Source organism: Lampris incognitus, chromosome 13 (assembly GCF_029633865.1).
Source record: "Lampris incognitus isolate fLamInc1 chromosome 13, fLamInc1.hap2, whole genome shotgun sequence".
Classification (NCBI taxonomy): Eukaryota; Metazoa; Chordata; class Actinopteri; order Lampriformes; family Lampridae; genus Lampris; species Lampris incognitus.
Genome location: NC_079223.1, coordinates 20,826,229 through 20,853,767, shown reverse-complemented (window position 1 = coordinate 20,853,767; position 27,539 = coordinate 20,826,229). Strand labels below are relative to the sequence as shown.

At 43.1% G+C, this 27,539-nt stretch overlaps 1 protein-coding gene across 1 annotated transcript in view; it reads right to left on the bottom strand.

Moving 5' to 3' along the window:
* The window catches only part of atrnl1a (attractin-like 1a), a 436,027-nt gene that overhangs the window by 333,879 nt on the left and 74,609 nt on the right, over positions 1-27,539 (bottom strand). Inside the window, exons 11-15 of the mRNA XM_056291780.1 lie at positions 16,317-16,401; positions 7,473-7,684; positions 3,994-4,112; positions 3,031-3,147; positions 2,198-2,330 (exon numbers count right to left, since the gene is read on the bottom strand). Coding sequence (XP_056147755.1) covers positions 2,198-2,330; positions 3,031-3,147; positions 3,994-4,112; positions 7,473-7,684; positions 16,317-16,401 — 666 coding nt within the window. The remainder of the gene's footprint in view (positions 1-2,197; positions 2,331-3,030; positions 3,148-3,993; positions 4,113-7,472; positions 7,685-16,316; positions 16,402-27,539) is intronic.

Here is a 27,539-nt window from a genome sequence, read left to right as displayed (position 1 = left end):
TTGTCCCAGATGTCATATGCCTACAGATATAAGAGCCCAAGTTGCTGTCAGAACGGTATTAGCTCTGGGCTTACACCCAAGCAAAAGGCAGGGCAGAGGATTATGTGGGCCTTCATTTGTTTGTCAGCTGATCATCTATATTCATAACATCAAGTAAACAATTATAATTGGCCTACCCTTTGCAGTTGAGTGGAGAGATTTGGAGAAGTGTGTCTGTGTGTGGGTGTCCCTGTGTTTGTGTGTGTGTGTGTGTGTGTGTGTGTGTGTGTGTGTGTGTGTCTGAATGTTTTATTTCTTTCTCATGAGCACATGTTCCCCTGACTATGTAATCTATCCTGTCTACATTGCATGTGAAAACCACGAGGTACATACAGTCTATTTGTGTGAGGGCATACAAATAAAGTTATGAATTTGTTTTGTGTAAGGGTACATTGCGAGTACGTGCAAGCATGTGTGCCTGTGTGCATGAGAGTATATAAGTACATGTGCAAACACTGTTAGTACATAAAGGACTACATTGTGAGCTTTGAAAAAACAAGCAAAATCCACTGACTGGAGAGAGAAAAACATGGCTCTCCCATGTGGCCAGGCTTCCAGTCTTAATAAGGTATCAAGCATTGGCACATTTTCTAAGTGCCAGGTTCTGCTTTCACTCAGGTAACGAGGGAGAACTACAGCAGATCTTATTTGGTATCACTATCAGCTATCAGCTATCGGAAAAAGTGGTCTGGAGTGTGCGTGTGTGTTTTGTGTGTGTATGAATGTGTTAGTGTGGATTCTTGAGAATTTATGAATAGTGTCAGCATTTAAATTTGCTCTAGCTCTTTTATTGTTAGCTGCTTTACACTTAAAACTGCCTATGGCCCAGCTCAGAAACCAGTCTGACCAGCGATGCAACTCGCCGATCTTTGCCATGGTCAACCTCATTATGAGAAACAAATTGGTATGTGTGTGCATGAATTTGTGTGAATGTGTATTCATTTGTGTATGTACCCATGCATTGAGGTGTGTATGTATGAGAGTGTGTGTGGCGTATTGTTTTCTGCAAATACGTTAGGGCTGCCAATTCCATGCAACTTCAATCTGGAAAATTCTTTTTTTTGTTGTTGTGTGGGTTGGAGGTGGGGGGATGGAGGGGGTGCCCCTTGTTATGACTGCTAATCCAATAACCCAAGCTACATTCGGAGGCAACCACAAATGCATGCAACCAAATTGGTGGTGAAGTATGGCTGTATACATGTTTCCTAACCATCCTGTCATCTGCGTGACCAGAAACATAAGTATCTTTGCGCACAACTGTCGTCATCAAAACTGCGTGTCAATGTTGAATTAAAACATTTGCAAAAACGGAAACCCATGGATGGAGCAACAGTGACACCGGGTGTCAACTTCCTCCCCAGTGTAAAGAGTCAGTTCAAAATTAACTCAAGGATTGCTATCAAAACTGATGTATACATGAGGACATTTTCAAAAGAAATGCTGCAGAAGTGATGTATCACAAGTTTTCATTGGAGACGCATGTTGTGATGCATGATGTTACCAACTGTCAACAGAATCCATCTCAGACACAATCTGAATACATCTGGATACAAAAAGTCAGGTCTAGGGCCATAGAGTCCACATCGAAACATGGGGCCACACATGAAAGCCAGAGTAAACACAGCAAAAAGAGTGAGAGCGAGGTGGCAACTACCTGCAGTAGAGCAGGAGACTATATAGGCCACTTCACAAACATCCGAATCACAGCTATGACCATCAAAAAACATCAATATTGGTTTCAACAACAGTCTGCATTCCCAAGCGAGCATAAGAGTGTTGACAGCAAGTTGTGCACGAAGCCTCACAACATAATGTAAGTGTCACTTGCCCATGTTAAGGTTTACGTGTTAGTTTAACCGCCACTTCATTGAATTTGTCAAAATAAGAGTCCTGATTGGTGTACACGTCTTTTTTTTTTTAATGATATTCACTCTTAGATTGTCAGAATAAATCTCCCAGATTTAAGTTCTTGAATGCTGGGGGATGGTGAAATATTGGTTAAATCTGGGATCCACCTGCCAATCCTTGAGAATTGTCCATCTAATAATACAAGTTTTTTTGTGTGTGTGTGTGTGTGTGTGTGTGTGTGTGTGTGTGTGTGTGTGTGTGTGTGTGTGTGTGTGTGTGTGTGTGTGTGTGTGTGTGTGTGTGTTCTCACCAGGTAGAGCATGGCACTCCTGTTGCTGTGGGTCCCACTGACAATTAAGGTTTAGGGAGCAGCTCCTACAGTTAGGCAGCCTGGAGCACTCTTGCTCCTCTCTGAGCTTACACCTGAATGGGTCCCGCACAGACTAGACGCGCGCGCACACACACACACACACACGCACAGAAAACAAATACTCAATATTATATTTTATTACCGTGATTTGTGACCAGTACAGTAAGAGCATATCATCTATGTAGTGCTTTGTGGAAAAAAAAAACTTCCAAGACAATAAAAAGAAATCAACAATGCACAGCCAAGGCAGGAGATGAATGGTGGGTTATGACTGAATAATTCAGCCCGAGTCATAGCAGCCGAATGAAGAGTGAAGAAAATAAGATTAGACTCAGGTCATTTCCTTCAGTATTTTTTTTTCTGATCTTTTTTTTCAACCTCTCTCGTTGACCTTTTTTATACTGTGAAAAGAGGAATTTCAACAAAAAAGCAATTTTGTTTTTTATAAATTCAGCAATTATTTGTACTTATTCTCCTATTTCAACCTAAAAAGCAACAATTTCTCATTGAAGGAGATAATACTAGGAACTCATGAAACAAAAATAAAAGCATCCCAAACCAGTAGAAATATTCCACAATCTAAGTTTTTTTCCCCAGTTTTTATAAGGTGTCCTTGAGTGCACTGAAAGGCGCCCACAAATATAATGTATTATTACTATTATCAGTATTATTATCATTATTAAGGGAAATGAGGAGGGGACTGCTCCCTGGCCATTGTGATTGTGATTTAAATTTGATGCGCAATATGAAGTTTACAAGTGTCAGATACACACATGACCCGTCCTTCTGGCTCCATGTTTCCATAAGCTCAGCTGGTGTTCAGACAACATTGACGGAGGGGGAGACAGAGACAAGGCACCGCCATGCTGATGAGCCAGCTCCAGAGTCAGCTACACACACACACACACACACACACACACACACACACACACACATTAAGATGTGCATAAGCATACAAAAAACACAGAAACAAGCACAAAAGAGAGGGCGAGATGGGGGGGGGGGGCTGAGGACACGTGAGGAATAAGAACGCAATATCCAGAGAACCTTTGGGAGAGCTTTTCACCTGCAGCCGTGAAAACAGACTGTGCTTTCCAATGTTGGTGGATAAGCTTAGAAAGTTGTGAGGCGGCTCTTGAGGACGAAATTGTGCTCGAACAAATATATTGATTACATGGTGGTAAATTTCAGAGACGGAAGGCTGTGAGGTGCTGCAGCTTTGAGGTTTTCCCTACGCAAAGTCGATGAGGAGCTCATTTAATCAGGTTTCGGGTGCTGAGAAAAAGCCTTTCAGTTCTCAGATCTCTCCCACCAAAATTACATCATGAGATTTAATTTCAATCACAAGCATTTAAATTGAAAAAAAAAGATACTGCAGGGAACAGTGCCAAGACGAAATAAGGAAAAAACATTGCTGACTGGCCCAAACGTAGCAGCGTATAATGAGAAGGTCACTGAGCAAGACCAGCTCATTTCTTAGTTACATCAGTCATAATGAAGCAGTAATAAAATTGTGTCTGTGCTTGTAATATTGATTCTATTTATTTCTCGGGTAATGTTTCCTTTTAATTATTTTTTTTAATTTGTGTACTTTACATCTTTGTTTATGGTCTGGGCAAATAAATTATGACTAATGAGGTATACTCGGAAACAACTGAACACTGAATAGTAGACGAAAGTGTACGAGTGTATGTTTTATTTGTTTGATTCTGCCTCTAGAAGCCAGTGGGTCTTACCATGGTGCAGTTGCTGTAGGCTGAAATACACTTCCTGTCCTCACACCACTGACAGCCCAATGTATTGGCAGTACAGCTGGCACAATCTGAGAACCTGAAACACTGCTCATCTGTACTGGCTGGAGAGGGAAACACATGCATAAGCGCAAACACACACATACACAGATGAAAACACGCACACACACACTCACACACGCATGCACACACAAACGCACACACAAAACAACACAAATTCAACAACTGTATGAAAAGCTGGTACTTGCATTGTATGTATGGTAATAATTGTGTCCAGTGTTTATAATACAGAATGATTAGGACAGTTTGAGCAGCGATTACAAACTTATTACAGATTCTCAGGCACATGGCCGTGCAGGCACTTTATGTGTATCGAGCTTTCATAGAACAGAAGAGACCAAATATTTGGAAAAAAATATACAGGGGTGGGTATTTGTTATTTGGCTGTTTGCAAAATGTCTTCAAATCCCACCTCCCTGGGCAGTTGTTGCTGTCTGATGAGCTATCAGGTGAGTTCCACTTTCATAACTTTAATGTCAAATCAACTCGGTAAATAGATTAAGGTGACTGTAGATACCTTATCTTTAAGAAAATCTAGGTGTATGTGTAAATACACCGATCGGCCAAAACATTAAAACCACCTGCCTAATATTGTGTAGGTTGCCCCCGTGCCACCAAAACAGCTCTGACCCATTGAGGCATGGACTCCACAAGAACTGTCCACTGGTATCTGGCACCAAGATGTTAACAGCAAATCCTTTATGTCCTGTAAGTTAAGGTGGGCCTTCCATGGATCGTACTTGTTTTTTCAGCACATCCAACATACACTCGACTGGACTGAGATCTGGGGAATTTAGAGGCCAGAGCAACACCTTGAACTCTTTGTCATGTTCCTCAAACCATTCCTGAACAATGTGTGCAGTATGGCAGGGTGCATTATCCTGCTGAACAAGGCCACTGCCATCAGGGAATACCATTGCCATGAAGGGGTGTAACTTGGTGCGCAACAATGTTTATGTAGGTGGTACATGTCAATTTGACATCCACATGAATGCCAGCACCCAAGGTTTCCCAGCAGAACCTTGCCCAGAACATCACAGTGCCTCTACCGGCTTGCCTTCTTCCCATAGTGCATCCTGGTGCCATCTCTTCCCCAGGTAAACGACGCACACACACCCGGCCGTCCACATGATGTAAAAGAAACCATGACTCATCAGATCAGGCCACCTTCTTCCATTGCTCCATGGTCCAGTTCTGATGCTCACATGCCCACTGTAAGTGCTTTTGGCGGTGGACAGGGGTCATCATGGGAACTCTGACTGGTCTGTGGCGACGCAGCCCCATACAGAGCAAGCTATGATGCACTGTGTTCTGACACCTGTCTATCACAGGCAGCATTAACTTTTTAAGCAATTTGAGCAACAGTAGTTCTTCTATGGGATCAGACTGGGCAGGCTAGCCTTCGCTCTCCATGCACATCAATGAGCCTTGGGCACCCATGACCCTGTCGCCGGTTCACCAGTTGTCCTTCCTAAGGCCACTGCATACCAGCAACACCCCATAAAACCTGATGTTTTGGAGATGCTCTGACCCAGTCATCTAGCCATCACAATTAGGCCCTTGTCAAAGTTGCTCAGATCCTTAAGGCTTGCCCATTTTTCCTGCTTCCAACACATCAAATCAACTTCAAGAACTGACTGTTCACTTGCTGCCTAATATATCCCACCCCTTGACAGGTACCACTGTAATGAGATAACACTTGTAATGCTGTTGATAAAGTACGATATAAATAAAGTTTATTATTATTATTATTATAATCAATGTTATTCACTTACCTGTCATAGTTTTATTGTTTTGGCTGATCGGTGTAATTTCTTTGTTGAATAAAAAAGTGTAGTTTTCCACAAAGTTTAATCTATACAAGGCACTAATAAAGCCTGGATCAGAATTTGGCAGAAATTAATAACAAATGCATTGCTTCCTATGTGCTCTGAATACCTGTAAATCTGTTTTACAGCTGCCCTGACAACACCATTTATCTTTCCCTTGGCTCTGTCTTCTTACTAAACTAGCTTTAGCTATTGTATGTGGATCAATGCTGCTATCCTTTACTCTAGTGGGGTGTTGTATGTCAGACGACGTAGACAGAATTGCTGAGCACTTTGTGTCAATCCTTATGTCATAAGCAGTCTACTGATGTATAGGTAGCACACAATTCTTTCATAAAGTAGCAATATTCTTGAAAACAAACTGTGTACATATCATACAGGTCATCAGCATACCCTACATGACAAATGAAGTACTCATTTAGTGGTACTCAACACAAGAGGCCCAGGGTTATTGCCACTATGATTAAGGTCAAGCATGCTTCTGATGTGTCTTGGTCAAAAGTCTGTCAACTCAGGTATGCCGAGAAAGTACTGAAGAGGTCTATTTTTCTTAGGGCCGACATGAAAGCATCACTTCATATATGAGGTTGGGGGAAAAATATAGGAGCACCAGTATGGCCGATAAAATCCTCAGTTGCTTAAACTATCTCTGACTCCTCAATGTTCAGGCTTCTCAATCAATGACTTTGATTGCAATTCATCTTTGCTATTTTTTGTTAGGATAAGCTGTTTTTGTTAGTATTTTAGGATTGTGGAAATTCAACTCTATTTAGACTACTTGTTGCACCCCTCCAGGGCCAGAGATGGCATGTATGCACACACGACCATGCCTAGCTAAGATGCACATAAAACAAACAAATATGAAACTGGACACTGACATAAATACATCAATGCTCGCACACACACAAATAGAGGCCACACACACAAACATTGATGCCGACATTTATACACCAACATGGATAAGAGATTATTGGATTGAATGTGGATCTGCCATCAAATCAATCATATTTTCATTAGATAATGAAGGTAGTCAACCCACATATGAAAACACACTTCAGTCAAATCTGACTGGCGGGGAAATCATTATTAAGATTACTTTCCATCTAAACCTGCATTTGGATTGCCTGAAGCACCCAGCCTAAGAAGCACTTCATCTACATCTAGCAGAGAGAGACAGAGACAGAGAGAGAGAGAGAGAGAGAGCGTAAGGGAAAGCAGGGAAAGCATGAGGCTATTTTCAGGCAATCCTAATTACTTTGGAATGAGGTAATTGTTAGAGCATTGACCTTTTGTCCCACAGTAAGAATATGCAAACAAACTTCAGAGGCCAAATCATTTAGAATAATTATTATGCCAAAGAAAGAAAAAAATAAAATAAATCGGCCATTCCATAGAGAGGATTGGGAAGAACTGTGCTGTAATGAACATTACAAAGCAAATGTGCTGGCAAGGCATTCAAAACATTGCAGGGATAAGAAAAAAAGAAAGAAAGAAAGCTAGTAAATGGGTTACAAAAACAAACTGAAGCAACAACTTAACAAGCTGGTGGCTCTCACTCAGTCAACAGTCACATACCGGGTCGAGACGGGCACAGCGGCACAGGTACAATGTGGTTGTCCAGGTGGGGCTCCCAGGGTTCACAGTCACCTCTGACCCACTGGCAGCGGAAGCCTGGCCCAGCATTAACACAATGGGTTTGGTCAGAGAACGCATGGCAGGACTGAGGGGTGTAAGCCAGCACATCGTTCAGCAGAATCCCAGAAAAACCTCCAAAGATGTACATGGACCTGAGAAAAGATCCAGAACAAAACAGGCTGAATTATCTACAATCAGAGACCCTGTTTACACTTGGTTTTAAAATGCGTTTTGGGCGATCAGATCACAAGTGGACAGCGAGACACACCGCCATTTACACCTGTATCTATCACGCGTCTCCAAATGCGTCCTGCTGACCACTTGTGATCAGATTTCGTTACTCCGAAGAAGAAGAAGATTTCCTGTTACGTCCTTGTTGGGGATGCATCAGGACACGTTAGCGTTTACACTACAAAAGATATGTGGTCAAATGCGACCCAGACCACCTCAGCAAGTGGTTTGAGTAACCGGGTCACAAAATGTTTTGGTGGTCGTTTACACTTGTATTTAGCGCTGTCCACTTGTGATCCGATTGCAAAAAACGCATTTTAAAACCAAGTGTAAAGGGGGTCAGAGAGACATAAGAAACCAAGGTATATATCAAGGGGTTATGGAAGCACAGGTGAGAGTTGTGCAAGGCTTACAGGAAGATACAAAAATTACACGAGATGAGGTGATTGGGGAGAGCCAGGACAAAAGTATCACTTTTCAGATAAATGTCATATTAAAAGATATCATTACAGACACAAACTAATTTTTGTTGTGATCAAAAACTCACACCTGTGTTCTATCAATACTAGGTGCTATTTTGTACTAATGTGTAATGACTTTGGTGTAATTTGACTTTGAACGGAAGTTGCGCATTTTTACTTTTGACCCGCCAGTCGGGACGAAAGTAACACACAGGTGGGTCAAAAGTAAGGTAACAGTATAAATGTAAATTGTTCATATTATTCTTGTTTTTATTAAAAATGTCTGACAATGTCCTAGTTAATATGTAATGGCAAACATATTATGTCCTTTATCTTAATAAAAAAATTATTAAATTTCGTTTTTAGAACATAGGGTATTTCATTTGCTATACTGAGTGAAAGAAATGCTTGTTGTTACTGTAGAGGGATGAAAGTAACATCTGTTAGAATCATCCTGAAGTTACTCCTGGCTTGCGTCTATACTGAAAAACTATGACATGGCAAACTTCAGGATGTGTTAAAGTACTAAATAGTCTGTCAAATGATACTCACTATGACACATGAAACAAATACAATTTGTCATTCAAAAATATTTACCCTTTGAGTGAATTTTCTTTTCGTGATTAAAAACAGGTTTTCAGATATAACGCCACGAGAATATGGTGTACCCACTCAACTTTTCGCAGTTCTGCTAAGTGTGAGGTGCTGTACGTGATGGCATAGTTGGACATATCTGATTTGTATGGGCTTGGAGAAAATCATCATGTTACCATAAGGTAGTTCATAAGTGTACTTGGTACCAAAACACCTTAGGCTGAAGATCGATGATAGACTTTGTGGCCGTATCATCAGATCTGCGGCCGTATGTTTTGGACACTCGGAGAGAGTGTCCAAAGAGAGTGTCCAGAGAGGAGCAGAGCTGTCAACTGATCACCACCTGGTGGCGAGCTGGATCAGATGGCAGGGAAGGCTGTTGGACAGACTTGGAAAACCCAAACATGCAGTGAAGGTGAACTGGGAACGTCTGGCAGAGGCCCTGACCTCGTGCATCCCGAGGGAGGCTGGGGACATGGAGTCTGAGTGGACCATGTTCCAAGCCTCTATTGCAGATGCTGCAGGTAGGAGCTCTGGTCATAAGGTCATTGGTGCCTGTCAAGGTGGCAACGTAAGAACCTGCTGGTGGACACCGGCGGTAAGGGAAGCTGTCAGGCTTAAGAAAGAGGCCTTTCGGGTTTGTTTCACCCATGGGTCTCCTGAAGCAGCAGACAGGTACCAGGAGAGCAGACGGGCTGTGGCTTCAGCGATCACGGAAGCAAAAACTCTGGTGTGGAAAGAGTTCGGCGAGGCTAAGGAGGAGGACTTTCGATTGGCCTCAAGTAAGTTCTGGCAAACCATCCGGTGACTAAGGAAGGGGAAGCAGGGCTTGACTCAGGCTGTGTTCAGCCGGAGAGGGAAACTGTTGACCCGGACTGGGGATGTTGTCGGGCGGTGGAAAGAACACTTTGAGGAGTTCCTGAACCTGGCTAACATGTCCTCAGTGGAGGAGGTAGAGCAGGGCTAGTCAACTACTTTGTTATGAGAGCCAACTTATTCAAATGTAAATGGTAAGGGGGCCAAACTTTTTTCAGAGTAATTATCGGATCTTAGCACTTACATGTGAACATGAAAAACAACACTAAATAGCCTTAATACTGTGTATCGAAAGTATTTATTAACAATGTGTTTATGTAACATACAAAATAGGGCAGTCATTTCATACATTTATCCATTTATATAGGCTACGTTCATTTTACCTAATGAATCACTTCTCACCATCACCAATACCGATGATCAAAAGGCCCCAATTAGATACATTCAAAACAAATTAGATTACATTGGCAGACGAAAAAAACATTGAATTACTTGTTAAAATATTATGATCATCTCTCACCTTCTCACCAATGTGCTACTACTCAACACTTATCACTCAAATTTCATAACAGGTAATTTCAATTTTTTTAAAAATGGTCGCAGCCATAAACATCTACAAGTGCTGTTTGTCTTCTATTAGTGAGTCATGCCATCTCACCTCTGTGACCTCACCTCTTATCACTTATGGGTAATTACATAACAATTCATTTTTTAGTTTTATCAAATGAATCACTTTTCAAAAATGCTTATGATCAAAGCCCCCAAACAAAGATGCATTCAAAACATTGTGGCAGATGGACATCTTCAAGTGCTCTATTTGTCTTCTAATCCGTGTCATTTCACATCTGCTACAACAGAACGCCTCTCCTCTTTCAATTCAAATGAAATGGCCTCAGCCATAGATACATTTAGAGACCAGTGCTCAGACTATTTGTTGTCTAATCAGTGACTAAAATTGCACTTATTTGACTTTGCAAGAGCTGTAAAGTTAGGCTCACAGGAAGTGAGAGCAATCCGCAGACACTGGTGAAGGTGGGCACTTGTAAGGGAGGCACATGTGTTTGTTTTTATTGCATTCATATGTGAGAGGCTTGACTTGCATGTATACGTTTTACCAAACATAGTCATTAGAAAAAGAGCCAACCTTCTGGTGTTTGGGAACTAGACCTGGTTAAGTTGCACCCAGAACTGCTCACATCCCACAGATTTAAGTTTTTGCTTTAAATCAGATGATGCTTGGATGTCTATCAGTTCTAACTGCAGGGAGCCTTCATCCAGTGACGTGAGCACCTGTTTGGCTTTGGCTGCAAACTCTCCCCCAGCATAAATAGCAAAGACATCCTTGGTAAATAGCATCATCGGTGCGGGTATATTGAAATTATCAAACCTCGCAGCAAAATTCGTAATCAGTTTGTCAATGAATGCTGTCATCGCTGGGGTAATCTGTGCTGATGACAAGTTGTCGAGCAAATCACACAGTGTTGGAAAGTGCAGCATTTTTGTGGGGGTCAGGTCAGTAGAAAATAACTCCAGTTTCCTTTTAAATCCATTCAGATTGTCCACTATGTCGCTAACAGTTTTGTCCTGACCTTGCAATTGTAGATTGAGTCCGTTCAAGTGGTGGAAAATTTGTGTTGAAGAAACAATTTGTGTTGAAGACAGCAACAGACTCGTTACACAGCAAACATAACGGCTTCGTTCCGATATTAGCAAACATAATATTTCTCAGTCCATTCATTATCAAATTGGCAATTTCAGTGTCAACTTTTCTCTTTTTCAGTGTGGACAGTGACATTTTGAGGTTATTTGCTTGCTAGTTAGCAGCAGCAAGCAGGTTAGCATGGCACACTCACTAGGTTGGCAGCTGGTGGCGCGCACGTAGGGAGCGTCGGGAGCAGTTAGGGGCGGGACACAGCAGTCTCCCTCTTGAATGGGAGCGCATTCTTGCCCAAAAACAGATTTTTCTTCGAGGGGAAATTGCATTATAATTTTTAATGTCCTAATAAAAATTGATCAAAGGGCCAGAAAAAATAATCCTCGGGCCGAATTTGGCCCGCGGGCCGCCAGTTGACTAGGCCTGAGGTAGAGTCTGAAGACTCAGGGGAAGCCCCACCCATATCCCTGGCAGAGGTCTATGAGGTAGTTAAGAAGCTCCTTGGTGGCAAGGTGCCGGGTGTAGGTGAGATTTGCCCTGAGATGCTGAAGGCTCTAGACATTGTTGGGATGTCTTGGCTGACACGCCTCTTCAGTGTCACGTGGAGGTCGGGGACAGTACCTGTGGAGGGGTAGACTGGGGTGGTGGTTCCCATATTTAAAAAAGGGGACCGGACAGTGTACTCCAATTATTGGGGCATCACATTGCTCAGCCTCCCAGGTAAAGTCTACTCTAGGGTGCTGGAAAGGAGGCTTTGACCAATTGTCGAACCTCAGATCCAGGATTGATGTGTTTAGGAAAGATGGCAGTGGAGTTTTTCACTAGATTGTTTAACACAATCTTTGAAATTGAGAGGATGCCTGAGGAGTGGAGAAGAAGCATAAATCAAATCAAATCAATTTTATTTGTATAGCCCAATATCACAAATTACAAATTTGCCTCAGTGGGCTTAGCTTTTAAGCTAATTTATTTCATTTTTTTAAATATAGCAACAGGCATGGGTGCAAGTCCATGAATACTGGGATTGCGTCCAGCACTTTACCTGTGCCGCCGTCCATAGGGTTAATGGTTGTGTCAGGAAGGGCATCCGACGTAAAATTTTGCCAAATCATTATGCGGATTGATGAGGCCATACCGGATCAGTCGAGGCGCCATATGGGATTGGCTGAGGCCCGGGTTAACAACAGCCGCCATTGGTGCTGTGCCCTCACAGGGTACCGATGGAAACTGTACAAGCCGCTGCGGCGACCCATGAGAAACGGGGAACAAGCTGAAAGCATACTGGTACCGATTTTCAAGAATAAGGTTGATGTGCAGAGCTTTAGTAACTACAGAGGTCTTAAGCTTATCAGCCACAACATGAAGATATGGGAAAAAGTAGTGGAAGCTAGGTTTATTTCTTTATTTCAGATCCCCATTAATCACTGCCTTAGCAGCGACTATTCTTCCTGGGGTCTAACAAAGGTTAAGATTAAGAGGAGAGGTGATGATTAGCAAGCAGCAGTATGGTTTCATGCCACAAATGAGCACTACAGATGCGATGTTTAATTTGAGAATGTTGATGGAGAAATATAGAGAAGGTCAGAAGGAGTTACATTGTGTCTATGCGGATTTAGAGAAAGCATATGACAGAGTGCCGAGAGAGGAGGTATGGTATTGTATGAGGAAGTCCGGAGTGGCACAGAAGTATGTAGGAGTGGTGCAGGATATGTATGAAGGCAGTGTGTCAGTGGTGAGGTGTGAGGTTGGAATGACAGATGGGTTCAAGGTGGAGGTGGGATTACATCAAGGATCGGCTCAGGACCCTTTCTTGTTTGCAATGGTCTCCATGGACTATGACCCAGTCATCCTGGTTGGCATTCATTCTCTGGACAGTGGAATTTTTGGACCGTGTTACACTGAATGGACTGTGTTAAATGTTTTGTTTTTTGTTTTTTGGTTCTCTCTGTTTTTGGTGGTGTCATTTTGTGAAATTTTGGATGTGTTTTTATATTTTTGTTGCACTGCTCTGGGCTAGGAGAAATTAAATGAAATTTCTTTTGTGTACGCAAGTACATGATTGAACGGACAACTGTTCCTGATTCCTATGCCTATGATGTTCACGGATGACATTGTGAGCTGTAGCGAGAGTAGGGTGCAGGTTGAGGAGAGCCTGGAGAGGTGGAGGTATGCACTGGAGAGAAGAGGAATGAAAGGCAGTAGGAGCAAGATGGAATACATATGCATGAACAAGCGGGAGGACAGTGGAATGGTGAGGATGCAAGGAGTAGAGGTGATGAAGGCGTATGAGTTTAAATACTTGGGATCAACTGTTCAAATTAACAGGGAGTGCGGAAGAGAGGTGAAGAAGAGAGTGCAGGCAGGGTGGAGTGGGTAGAGAAGAGTGTCAGGAGTGATTTGTGACAGAAGGGTACCAGCAAGAGTTAAAGGGAAGATTTACAAAATGGTAGTGAGACCAGCTATGTTGTATAGCTTGGAGACAGTGGCACTGACAAAAAGAAAGGAGGCAAAGCTGGAGGTGTCAGAGATGAAGATGTTAAGATTTTCATCTGGAGTGATGAAGAAGGACAGGATTAGGAACAAGTATATTAGAGGGACAGCTCAGGTTGGACAATTTGATGAAAAAGACAGACAGCCAAGATTTAGATGGTTTGGACATGTGCAGAGGAGAGATACTGGGTATACTGGGAGAAGGATGCTGAATATGGAGCTGTCAGGCAAGAGGAAAAGAAGAAGGCCAAAGAGGAGGTTTATGGATGTGGTGAGGGAGGACATGCAGGTGGCTGGTGTGACAGAGGAAGTTGCAGAGGAAAGGAAGAGATGGAAACGGATAATTCGCTGTGGGGAACCCTAACGGGAGCAGCCAAAAGTAGTAGTACTAGTAGTAGAAGTAGCAGTAGTAGTAGTAGTAGAAGTAGTAGTAGTAGTAGTAGTAGTAGTAGTAGTAGTAGTAGTAGTAGAATAGAAATAATTTTGGTTTACTTTTTTTACAGCACTTCTTAGGCAGGACGTTGTATGGGCGTCATTAAGTTATTTGATAATACGGTAGTCACCTTCAGTCCAAAAAGGGGGAGATGTAGCTCTGCTGCTGCACACTGATGTTGCAATGGAACCACCAGTGAGCTTTCACTTATAAATGTAAGTTCTTTGCTGATGGGGTTGAAAGTACCAATGCGCAACTTCCGTTCAAAGTCAAATTATACCGAAGTCTTTCCACATTTGTACAAAACAGCACCTGGTATTGATAGAACACGCTTGTGAGTTGTTGATCACAACGGAAATTATTTTCTGTCGTAACATTATCTTTTAAAATTATGTTTATCTGAAAAGTGTTACTTTCATCCCAGCTCTCCCCTACACAGTAACAGAGATATGGCAATAAAGTAATTGTAAGCTATATTGTCAGTAAAAACCAAAACTTACAGTGACACATGAACAGAAATAAAGATGCAGAGACAAGAGAAATGTCCACCAATAGTAATAGAGCTACAGAAGACAAGAGGAGTCGCTGTATGTGTTTCTAAAAATATAGATGGGAAAGATAGTGAGAGGCAAAGGAAACTTCCAAAGATAAACCTGAGAATGTATGGAAGATTAGCAAGGAGAGAGGAAGGTGTCTGAGTCAAACTGAAACCAAATATAAAACGGAGTTGCAAACATAGATCAGCAAAATCTGTATACCTTAACCTATTTTGGGTGGGAAGAAAATGGCCAGTAGTGTTTTGCTGGCATCTTAAATACCTGCTGCATATATGTAAATGGGCTGTCACTGTTAGTCTTGTTGCCCCATTGTCAGAGGGTCCTGGTATGCATCCTAACCCTTCTGTGTGGAAATTGCATGTCCTTCCCACATGTGGGTGGATTGGAGCCTCCAAAGGGCCCATAATTATGAATGATTTGAACTGACTGTTTACATGTGCCCTGTACTTGCACATTTTCAAAGTTTGTCTCCATGCCTTGCCGCCCCTTTCATGCTGGGTTAGATTCCAGCGCTCTGCAACTCTGAACCCCTGACTGAGGTCTCACATCCTTGAGCAAATCAAAGAAAGTTGAATCAGTTCATCTGGACACAACGTTTATTGACAGAAACGTTTCATCACTCATCTAAGTGACCTATTCAGTCAATAAACATTGTGTCCAGATGAACTAATTAATTAAACTTTCTTTGATTTTCTTACCTGGATTATTGAGATGCATAAAGACATCCTTGAGCAAAGTTGCTCAATCTCTACCGACTGAAATGGTGCCGCTTCAAAACTGTCCCTTGATATGAGTTCTCTTTGAATGAGGAGAAAGATTTTAAAAAAGTCATCAAACTACTGTTCTTAATCACAGAAAGTTGAATCAGTTCATCTGGACACAACGTTTATTGAGAGAAACATTTCATCACTCATCCAAGTGACCTCTTCAGTCTCGGCTGACTGCAGATATCTCCACCCTTATAAACAGCAGTAGTATAGCGACTGAACAAACGATTGATTTAATATGCAAACTGCCATGACCATTAACTGGAGTTACAATGGCCATGGGTACTATTCACACAGGATTGGGGAATAGTTACAATCACAGATGTACTCTTTGTGCCCTTCCCCCCAGTTCAGGGATGGTCGTTCCCTCTTCCCATAGATAGTCTATTTGACTCCCCGTTCAAACCAGCGTTCCTCCCTATCAAGGATGTGCACATCTTCATCCTTGAAAGAGTGGCCACTGGCCTGTAGATGGGTGTAGACTGTGGAGTCGTGGCCTGATAAGGTAGCCCTGTGCTGTTTACAAGGGTGGGCGATACCTGCCGTCAGGTGAGACTGAAGAGGTCACTTGGATGAGTGATGAAACATTTCTCCCAAAAAACATTGTGTCCAGATGAACTGATTCAACTTTCTATGATTTACTTACCTGGATTATTGAACATGCATCAAGTACTGTCCTTAAGTATTATTACCAATATCAAATTGACACCAACTTAATGTGACCGCACCATTGGAGGTGATGATGAGGTACTGTGCGGCAGAATTGAAGTGAGGAACTCACCCGTTGCTAACCACAGCTGAATGCCCAAAACGGTTGATGTCCCTGTGCAGTCCTGGCCTGGGAAGGACTGTCCATTTGTCACATGCTGAGGGGACACACACACACACACACACACACACACACACACACACACACACACACACACACACACACACACACACACACACACACACACACAAAATGCATACCCATGTAATCTTCAATGCACAACTCTATTTAAAGCCAATATCTGCAATTTTACTCCCTTAATAAATCATCATTTTATCTGTCTAGATCACGGCGTGAGGTTACGTAATACTAATGTGCATCTTTAGCACGGTTGGAGATGCTCTCCAGTCTCTGTATACCACTTTTGAAATGTCTTGGTCAGGGTGCACCAACTGGTGCAGCAGCAAACACACATGTGTTGGAACCCACTCCAGCAGGGAAAAAGATTGAAACATGATACTGATGTGGCAATGCATCTGTTGGACAAATAATCAATATTACTGTAGAACAGTGTTATGATGTACTTTGAGGAAGTTTGTAATACATACGACTGCCTGTATTAGCTTTGGTCCAAGGATGCAATTTTTTACAAGGGAGCAGACTATTGAATGGTGAGCTGAAGGCACACGAGCAACAGTGGCTGCTACATCATGTTTGTAGTCTGAGTAAATGCAGTAAGTTGCAACTATTTCTCTCTGGTTCGTACATCAAAATATATTGGAACATTGTTCTGCAGTAATATTGTCTGTCTGTCCAGCAGAATCACTACATCTGCATCACGTTTCAAATGGATAAAATAGCAATTCATGGAGCTTTATGCTTGCAGCTTCGAAGTGTTTGTAGTTGTGCGTGTGTATACATGCGTGTTTGTGTACCCGTGGATCGATATCAGAATCAGAATGGTGTTTATTGGCCATGTAGGTTTGCACATACATGGAATTTGACTCTGATTTCATGGCTGTCCCAGTGTAATGAGAAAGTAGGCAGAGAAAAGTAATATACCAGTACTGAAGGTCCAAAAATTACATGTTTACAAGTTCAGGTTCTTTATATTACACACTATCTCTGACCACGACAAAATGTCATCATAACCTCCTTAAGCCATTCATGAATTTGTTCTGCTGCTAGACGCACATCTGTATAGATTCATTTCAGTCACCCAGATACGTACTAAAATATCCTGCAGCCAGACTGTACTTTACACGGTTCTCACTTGAATGTTGGTAGACCCAAATCAGTTTAATGTCACAGAATCCTCTTGTATCTCTCCCTGAACCATAGAAGTACCAGAGCTTTTCTGAACAAGAAAACACTGAATTAATGAACGTTTAATTTCTCAAGACAATTCCTCTTGATGATAAAATGCAATAGTTCCTCAAGCAGTCGGTAAAGGCCTACATCTTAAGGTGCATCTGCGCACTCAGATACAAGCCAGTGGAACTGCACATAAAGGCAATAATCTTAGGGAGAGGAGTGAAACATATCCTAGTGCCCTCACATGAAATTATGCTGATGCTCAAAAGTTAAGGAAGATAACCAAGGAGATTACTTCATAAAACTTTTTTTATACCACAAAGAATTTCTCTCTTTCTCCCTCTCTTCCTTTAACTATCACTGTGGAGCTATCAACTCTTTGTATTTTACAGTTTGGATTTCACAGCTCTCTGATGTTTTAATGACCCTCGTGCGCTCCCATTATATTAATATGGAAATGAGTGTGGTTGTGTGCAGGGGTTAAATTGGGATTGGTTATGTGAGGGGGCTCTGTGGTTTCAGGGTTGCCATGGGTGCAAGTGTGCACATAGACTACAAAATCTGATTGATATAACTTGACAAACTGTAAATAAAATATAACAAGGTGAGACAACCCTCTGTTCTGAACATCAAAATGCTTAAGTCATTCTAGATACTGTTGGCAGTGTGCACAACTGCAGATGATGACAATAAAAACTTTCTGTAAGTTTATTCTCCTGTCTATCTGTATCAGTGGTGTTCTTCCCACTAAAGAAGAGAACAATACAAAGTAATATTAATAGAACAATCTCTTTAATGGTAACATTAATCTGGAATCAATTTACATCTTACAAATACGTATAAACAGGCTGCCAACACCTTTTCACATTTCCAAACCTTTCCATGTCCTTTCAAAGTCCCATAAAATTTCAATCACCATTTCCTCGCAATCTTGCTAACCATAATCTATACATTACACACAGTACAATGCACAGTGAAAATGGCAGGCTAATATTAAAGTTAATTCCATCACTGAGAACACAATCAAATTCCATGACTGTAACAGTTAGTTACCAAAGATTGGAGGCAACCTGCCACAAACTATCTTGCGTTAGTATTACTTTATAAAATTGAAGTAGAAAATCAGAGCAATTTACATTCTGTTATCAAACCTGTCAGTTTCTGAACTATTGTTCTCCCTACCTTGAAATCCACCATTGCCACGTACTGGCCTCCAACCTAACCTGATAAACGGTATGGTCCAATTTAGTCACAAAGTTAGCCTAGCAAAATGGCGCTGCGCTAGCTGCTGATGTTACTGCCATAGCTAGCTAGCTAAAATAAATTACTTGGCTGTCTGAGGATATGATGAGTTTGTCTCGATTTAAAACTAAAAAACTTGATGATAATGAATGACTTTGGTCGCTGGTTTGGAGTTAATTAAATTTACAGCAGTTTACTAAAATAGCAATGTTGATAGAGTAGACTGGTGTGAGAGCGGAAGATGCAGAAGACAGGAACAAATGGAAACGGATGATCCGCTGTGGCGACCCCTAACGGCAGCAGCCGAAGCTAGTCGTAGTAGATAGAGTAGACATTGTTTAATGGGAATATATCAGACAAACTGCGTAACGTGCATGCACGTGACAGACAGAGAGCCGTCAGTACACCACACAGTTCGTCTGATATTCCCACAAGGAATGCCACGGTGAGGAAATTTTCCCACCGGTTAAAAAACATACGATGTCATCACCGGAGTTATCGGATACATCTTTCTTTTTTATATTTCTTTTCTGGAATTTCCCCCCTTTTTCTCCCCAATTGTATCCGACCCCACTCTTCTGGGCCATCCCAGTCGCTGCTCCACCCCCTCTGCCGATCCCACATGCCTCCTCCGATACATGTAGAGTCGCCGGCCGCTTCTTTTCACCTGACAGTAAGGAGTTTCACCAGGGGGACGTGGCACGTGGGAGGATCACGCTATTCCCCCCAGTCCCCCCTCCCCCGGACAGGCACCCCGACCGACCAGAGGAGGCGCTAGTGCAGCGACCAGGACAAAGCTGGAGGTAACACGGGGATTCGAACCTACGATCCCTATGTTGGTAGGCAACGGAACAGACCGACCGGACCGGATATATTGTGCCAGCGGATATGACCGTCACCGCTGACTGCAAAAGTGATGACGCAACACCATTTTAATCTCGGAAAAAAAACATGAATCGTTATTTTTTTCAATAGCCAGCATGTAATATATGTATTCTTTTAACAATGAAGGCAGAGTAACATGTATGAATAAATTAATTGTTGGCGGTTATTAATTTTTTCCCGGTGCTCAACGCCTGGTGATGTTTGAGATGTTAATCCCTGTGTGTGTGTGTGCCATTTAACCAGATGAACCCTTCCTGAACATTGCAGAGATGTGGGGGGACAAACAGACGCCAGGTTGCTAACGACCTCGTTAAGCACTGTGCTAATTGGGAGCGCTTGTTTGAAAGCCAGGGACACAGCAGATGACACGGTGTGAGGATGAAGGGGTCGTTTCAATCAGTTCCAGGAGGTACGGCTTGTATTACCAACAGGGTTAAAGGTCAATTGCACTGGGGTGCCTGTCTGAGTGATGCTGATGTGTTGAAACAGGATGAAAACCAGGGAGCACTTGCGCGGGTGGAGGCAATGATGACAGAGGAGAGATATAGTACATGATGCATTCATTTTTACCGATCAGGGCAGTATTAAACATTTTCTGTACCTGAACGCCTGTAAATCAATGACGTGTTAGTCGCTCCACCTCAACAAAATAGAAGTTTTTAACCCAGCAACATCAGCAGTTCAACTATAATTTTCTTTCAGTATTAAGAGACTGTAACAGCGAAAACATGGCCACTGAGAAACACCATGAAAGCAGCTGAGGGACATCATTCTTGCCTAGGAACACTTTGACGGTACCCACTAAAGAAAGGTAGAGTTTGTTCCCTTCTTTGTTTCCCATGCAGATTTTCCTCACCGTTTCAGGTTGGCAATTCTTCAGTTTGGAACTGTATTCAAGGATCTTGTTTCCAACAGCAATGTTTTCTCAGCTGGGCTACAGGTTAATATAATCTAAAGGGCTCCGTGTTAATCGGGCTGGTATGTTTGAGTTAGGGGCACTCAACAGAGGCCTGGGTTAAATATTAGTTGTGGCTGCCAGTTTTTGCTCTGCAATAATTGAAAGCTAATTGAACCAAGTCACACTTTTGCGGAATTTAAATGTTTTTACCTCCAGCACAAGCCGTTCTCAGCACTAAAAATATACTGCAGCAATGTGGTGAACTTTGAACAGTGCATTATTTTACCTTGACTACAACAAGCAAAGAAAAAGAACCCTGAGCTCGAACGAAAGACTTGCACAACTTAAACCTTTTGTTTAGGAATCTGGTGCTCTAAACATATTGCAACACCCATGGGTCCCTGCAAGTCCCACTTAGCCCTACAGTAGATGAGAAGAAATTTAATGTTCATTCCATACACCTCCTAGCTCCAATGAAGGGTCCACTGAGGGTTTATTGATGAGACACTGAGGCCTGCTAGCCATCTGAAAGCCTGAGGCTGAGGTGCATTTTGAGCCGAGTTGTCATGCCTTACCAAGAGCGGTTACCCAGCCACCCACCACCACACCGGTGCAGCTGCCCGGGAAAGAACCCCGGGCTTTATAGATATTTATCAGTCGCTCAGGCAATACTCAAAACACTCACACGCACACAAACACCGAATTTTAATTTCCTTTCAGGATATGAGAAAAGCTCTGTTAATAATGCATGGTGAGCTGGGGAGAGAAATCAGGATTCTAGATCGGAGCGGGGTGGCAATGAAGGCTGACTGGCAGTTTGATCTGATCTGTGCTAATGGAAGATTTAATGAATATGAATGTGTGTGTGTGTGTGTGTGTGTGTGTGTGTGTGTGTGTGCGTGCCCGCATGTAGTTGGGGGGGTTGTTTGGAGCAACAGCCACTGTCTGTTACTCCAATATACCAGAACACCTAATGTCTTTCCAAACAGACTTCCACCCTGCCATGAGCCTTCCAGTGGTGTGTGCCATGTGTGTCTGTGTGTCATTTGTTATTGTAAGTGTGTGCACGCGCACCAGTGTGTGTGTGTGTGTGTGTGTGTGTGTGTGAAGCCAGAGAGGGCTACATTTTTAATTAGAGTTCATTTTCCTCCCAAATCTAATTAGAAAAATGAGGGTGGTGGGTTTGAGGGGGAGCCAGGGAGGACAGGATGGAGCACACGGGGACCTGGGGGTGGGGGGGTGGGGGCTGGAATTAAACTCAAATAGAAAGTGCCTTCTGTGTCGACCTGAATCTAATGTGTGGCAGCAGAAGAGGAGCTAATAATGCAGCGTCTCCCCTCCAAGGTTGGCGAAGGCAAAACAAAAACAAATTAGTACTCCAAGACCCTCGATCACAGCGTGCACAGAGGCGGGGAGGATTGGAGGAGCAAATGAAGAGGAGAGCGGGGAACATGTGGGTGGGAGGGTGAGGTGATGTGCCTTTCACAGGTGAAACTAATTAATTATCTCCCAGAGTGAGGAGAGAGGACAGCGAAGAGGAGAGAGGCAAGGAGGAGAGGAAGGAAAGAGGGGAGAGGAGCAGATGAGAGAAGGAGTGGGGAAAAAGGGAGGAGAGGAGAGGTGATAGCTAAATGGAGAGACAAGAAGAAAAAATTAAAGAGAAATGAGGACAAACAGGAGAGGTAACACAAGACAAGAGAGCAATGGACGTTAAGCATGAGAGAAGAGGAGAAAGGGCAGAGATAGTGAGAAGCTGTAAGGAAGAAGCACAGGAGTGTGACGTGAGAGCCCACCAAGGAAGAGTGACAGGAAGGAAGAAAAAAAACAAATGGTGGCAAGAAAAGAGGACAACATCCCTTTGGCATTTCTGGTCCTGGTCTAGGTCTATGCTCTCTCCGAGCCAGCAGTAAAGCTTCCATAACTCCCACTTTATTTTACAGTCAGCATACTGGCCCAGTAGATGTCTTCCATCCTTTACGGTTCTTCGCTGAGTGACTGCAGTCACAGCAAATGCCATGTTAGAGTCCCTCTCATCTTTCCTGTCACAGGCGAAGTGCTTACTGGCTAATAGCGTAAGAACAACTGTACACCAAAGAAAAGGGCAAACTTGCACATCCCTATTTTAGCAAGGAAGAGCTGGCATTTTTCACACACTCCTCTTCAGGTGACAGTTCCAAGATATCAAAAGTGCATGGGTGTCAATGAAAGGAGTTTTTTTTTTTTTTTTTTTTTTTGGAAAGATTAACAATTTGGAGACCACGTTTTCATCAGATGGAAGTAGTACAGAAACCTTCACGTGTTTGTCTTCCCAACAGACGTGACCATCCCTCCACACAAACACACACATATTTCTTTTACCCCCCCCCCTTTTGCTCCCCAATTGTTCTTGGCCAATTACGTCGCTCTTCCAAGCCATCACAGTCGCTACTCCACCCCCTCTGCCGATCCGGGGAGGGCTGCAGACTACCATATGCCTCCTCCGATACATGTGGAGTCGCCAGCCGCTTCTTTTCACCTGACAGTGAGGGAGTTTCACCAGGGGGACGTAGTGCGTGGGAGGATCCCGCTATTCCCCCCAGTCCCCCCCCCCAAAAAAAGGCACCCCGACCAACCAGAGGAGGCGCTAGTGCGGCGACCAGGACACATACCCACATCTGGCTTTCCACCCGCAGACACAGCCAATTGTGTCTGTAGGGACGCTTGACCAAGCCGAAGAGAACACAGGGATTTGAACTGGAGATGCCCATTTTGGTAGGCAACAGAATAGACCACCACGCCACCCAGACGCCCTTTTTACCATTTCTTCAACATCCCACACCCCTTCTCAATCCATCATCAAGCTCTCTCTCTCTCTCTCTCTGTCTCTCTCTCTCTCTCAGTTCAATTCAATTCAATTGAACTGAACTCTCTCTCTCTCTTTTGAACTCTCTCGCTGAACTCTTGAACTGAACTCTCTCTCTCTACCTCTCTCTCTCTCTCTCACGCACACACCTTCTCACAACTCCTTCCACTTAACACCGCCTCTAAGTTTAACTCTCACTTTCTCTTTCGTTCTTTGTCAGAGTATTTCTCTCTCGCTCTCTCTCTCTCTCTGAACCTCTTCCATCTCTGCAGTGAGTGAGAGCTGGCTTGTAGCTGATAAAGTTAGGCAGATGTGCTGATATAAGGCATTCATGAATAAGTGATGGGATTTGGTGAGCGAGGGTTGGGCATGCATGGTACTGAGGGAGGTGTAAATATGCACATTAACTCCAAGTGTTTACAGGGTTTAAATAGAAAGAAAGAAATAAGTAAAAAAAAAAAAACAGACCAGTACCTACAGTAATAATACATCCATCCATTATCCAAACCGCTTATCCTGCTCTCAGGGTCAATGAGATGCTGGAGCCTATCCCAGCAGTCATTGGGCGGCAGGTGGAGAGACACCCTGGGCAGGCCACCAGGCCATCACAGGGCCGACACATACACGCACACATTCACACCTAGGGACAATTTAGTATGGCCGATTCACCTCACCTCCATGTCTTTGGACTGTGGGAGGAAACCGGAGCACCCGGAGGAGACCCACGCAGACACAGGGAGAACATGCAAACTCCACACAGAGGACGACCTGGGATGATCCCCAAGGTTGGACTACTCTGGGGTTTGAACCCAGGACCTTCTTAGTGTGAAGCGACCATGCTAACCACTATGTCACCAAGTAATACCACATTGCTCCCAAATTTATTTGTTTGTCTCTGCAAAGAAACACTCATTTATTACCTTTAACTCTGTCATTTATTCATGAGCTCAGTTTCTCCTTTACCCTATCCTGGCATTATTGACTTTGGATATTACCAGTCAACAATTCAATGCGCTTCTTCCTCTCTCCCCAAATCCCTCCTTCATTTATTTAGTCTTATTTCTTTCTCTCCCTTCTTGCGTGCAGTACCCTTCCTTTTTATGCGCTCTCTCTCCCTCTTTCATATCTCCTATCTCCATGCCATCCTCCCTGGCTCTTCTGTCTTTGGAGTGGGTGATTAGAGAGAGGGGTTGGGTGTGAGACATGCAACGAGGGTCCTAATTCAGATTCAATTCAACGACACATAACAACACGACAAAGGTGACGCAATAATCTAGCCCAACGGTGTGGTCACTACTAATGGTAGCGAAGCCGAAAGATTTGTTGGTCAGGATTGGCTTTGCTGTGTTTTCTGCATCTCACCTTAAACTGATGCTTTTCATCTACAGGAGCTGTAATGGAAACCAAATGTAATGAGGCTGAGGTGCCATCCCAGTAATGGTTACCACGGTTCACAACAAAAACCACAATCTGAGGGAGGGAGACTGCGAGAGATCCAGATGTTTCTGCATTCTCTCGCAGTCTCCCTCTTTCCGCGTGCTCCCTGTGAATACTATCCCCTCCCTCCTTTAGCTGGAAGTCTGCTGTACTTCTCAGACTGCACCCTACCTTAATCTCTCCTACTCTCCAACCATCTGTCCTTCTCGCCCTATCGCTACCACCCTTGCACCATCGATCTCTCAGCCACTTGTTCTGTATCTCCTGTGGAGAGTTACTGAGTTACCTCTTTCCCTCTCCCTGTCTTCCATCCATCCATCCACCCATCTCTCTATCACCCTTCTCTCCCCGTGTAGGGGTGGTGCACTCTAAAAACATCTACACGCCATCTGGCCTCTGGTGCCATTGGGTAGCCTCGAACGAGACCCTTAATCATCTGTACACCCTCTACTGCCCCCTTCTCTCTCTCTCTCTTTCTCCCCATTTTTCTGTCTGACTCCCTGTCTTTGTCAGTACGAGTCATTAAGTGCATTCAGCCATACAGTATCTCTGCATGACCATGAAGTAAATGAGGAATCACACAACGAGATTAGTTTTGAACACAAACTCCTGTGTATAAGTCTGTTTGTGTGTGTTGTGGGAGTGTTTTGTGCACACGGGTGTGTACGTGTATATAACCCACTGTGTTTTGTCGTCAGCACTATCCCCAAAGAACGATAAATATCTAGCTACTCTTCGGGTCAATGTGAGTGAAATTGGAAGGGCAGCTGGGCAACACGTGTTTATGCTTATTTGTGTGTTCATGTAATCCGGCCTTTACAACTTGAGGCATGATCAGTACTTATGATTGTTATGGCATCGTAAAAAGCAATATTTGTGAAAGTGTTTTTGGCGGGGCAGTTATTGCTATCATTAAACAGTTTCAGGACAGGACACATGGGGGAGAAAGAGGGCGAATGACAAACAGCCAAAGAAGTGACTTGGATTTAAAATATATAATGCTGGGGCATCCGGATGGCATAGTGGTCTATTCCGTTGCCTACCACCATGGGGATCGCTGGTTCAAATCTCCGTGTTGGCTTCGGCTTGGTTGGGGGTCCCTACAGACACAATTGGCCATGTCTGCAGGTGAGAAGCCGGATGTGGGTATGTGTCCTGGTCGCTGCAGTAGCGCCTCCTCTGGTCAGTCAGGGTGCCTGTTCAGGGGAGAGGGGGAACTGGGGGAATAGCGTGATCCTTCCACGCGCCACTTCCCCCTGGCAAAACTACTCACTGTCAGGTGAAAAGAAGCGGCTGACGACTCCACATGTATCGGAGGAGGCATGTGGTAGTCTGCAGCCCTCCCCAGATCAGCAGAGGGGGTGGAGCAGCGACCGGAGCGGCTCGGAAGAGTGGGATAATTTGCACGGGTACAAATGGGGAGAAAAAATTGGGGGGGGATATATATATATATATATAAAATACTAAAATTAAGACTGAGTTTATAGGATTCAGACTTATCCATCTTACCAGATGCCCCTTACGATGAGTGTTTTTTTAATTAACACCGGAGGTTCAAATGGCTTTCTCTGATATTTACATCTGAGCAGCTGTGCAAGCAAATATGTATGAGCAGATAATCCAAATATTTTGCAACTTTGCCTCAAAATATTGATTGGTTACTACATCAAAATCACATATCAATCCAGCCCAAGTGTAAATTGTGTGTGTGTGTGTCAGCAGTATACAGTGGCTTCAGAAAGTATTCAGACATTTTGCACACTTTGTTGTGTTGTAGATTTAATTTTAAATAGATGAATTGCCATTTTTGCTCACCGATCTACACTCAGTAACCCATAATGACAAAGGGAAAATATGTTTTTAGAAATGTTTGCAAATGTATTCAAAATCAAAAACTGAAATCTCTATTACATAAGTATTCAGACCTTTTGCTTTGGCACTCCAAATCATAATAAATAATAATAATAATAATAATAATTTTTATTTATAGAACACTTTTCTAAAACAATGTTACAAAGTGCTTTAAAAAACCAGACAAGGCAAAAATAAAACCAAATAAGTAAGAGTAAAAATAAAAAGTATGAATAAATAAAAACATATCAAACATTTGTAAAAGCTTTCACAAGAAGTTTTAAGGAGAGATGTAAAAGAAGTTAGAGACTTGGTTTGTCTTAGTTCAAAAGGAAGAGAGTTCCATAGTGTGGGGGCTCTAACAGCAAAAGCCCCATCACCCTTTGTAATAAACTGAGACCTGGGAATAACCAGCAGGGCTCCATCTGCGGATCCTAATGGTCGAGAGAGTGTATACCAAGTCAATAAATCAGAGATGTATTTAGGAGCAAGCCCATTTAAGGCCTTAAAAGTGAGCAATAACATTTTAAAATCAACTCGAAATATAACAGGGAGCCAATGTAGGGAGACAAGCAGAGGAGTGATATGGTCATGCCTCCCTGTCCCAGTAATGAGCCGAGCAGCAGCATTTTGTATCAACTGCAGACGGTGGAGGGAGCCCTTACTGACGATACCTGAGTAAAGTGTGTTGCAATAGTCAAGCTGAGAATAGATAAAAGCATGTACAAATTGTGGTCGGGTGCATTCTATTTGCTTTAATTATCCTTGAGCCAGGTCTAGATCCTGATTGGAGTCCACCTGTGGCAAACTGAATTGCCTGCATATA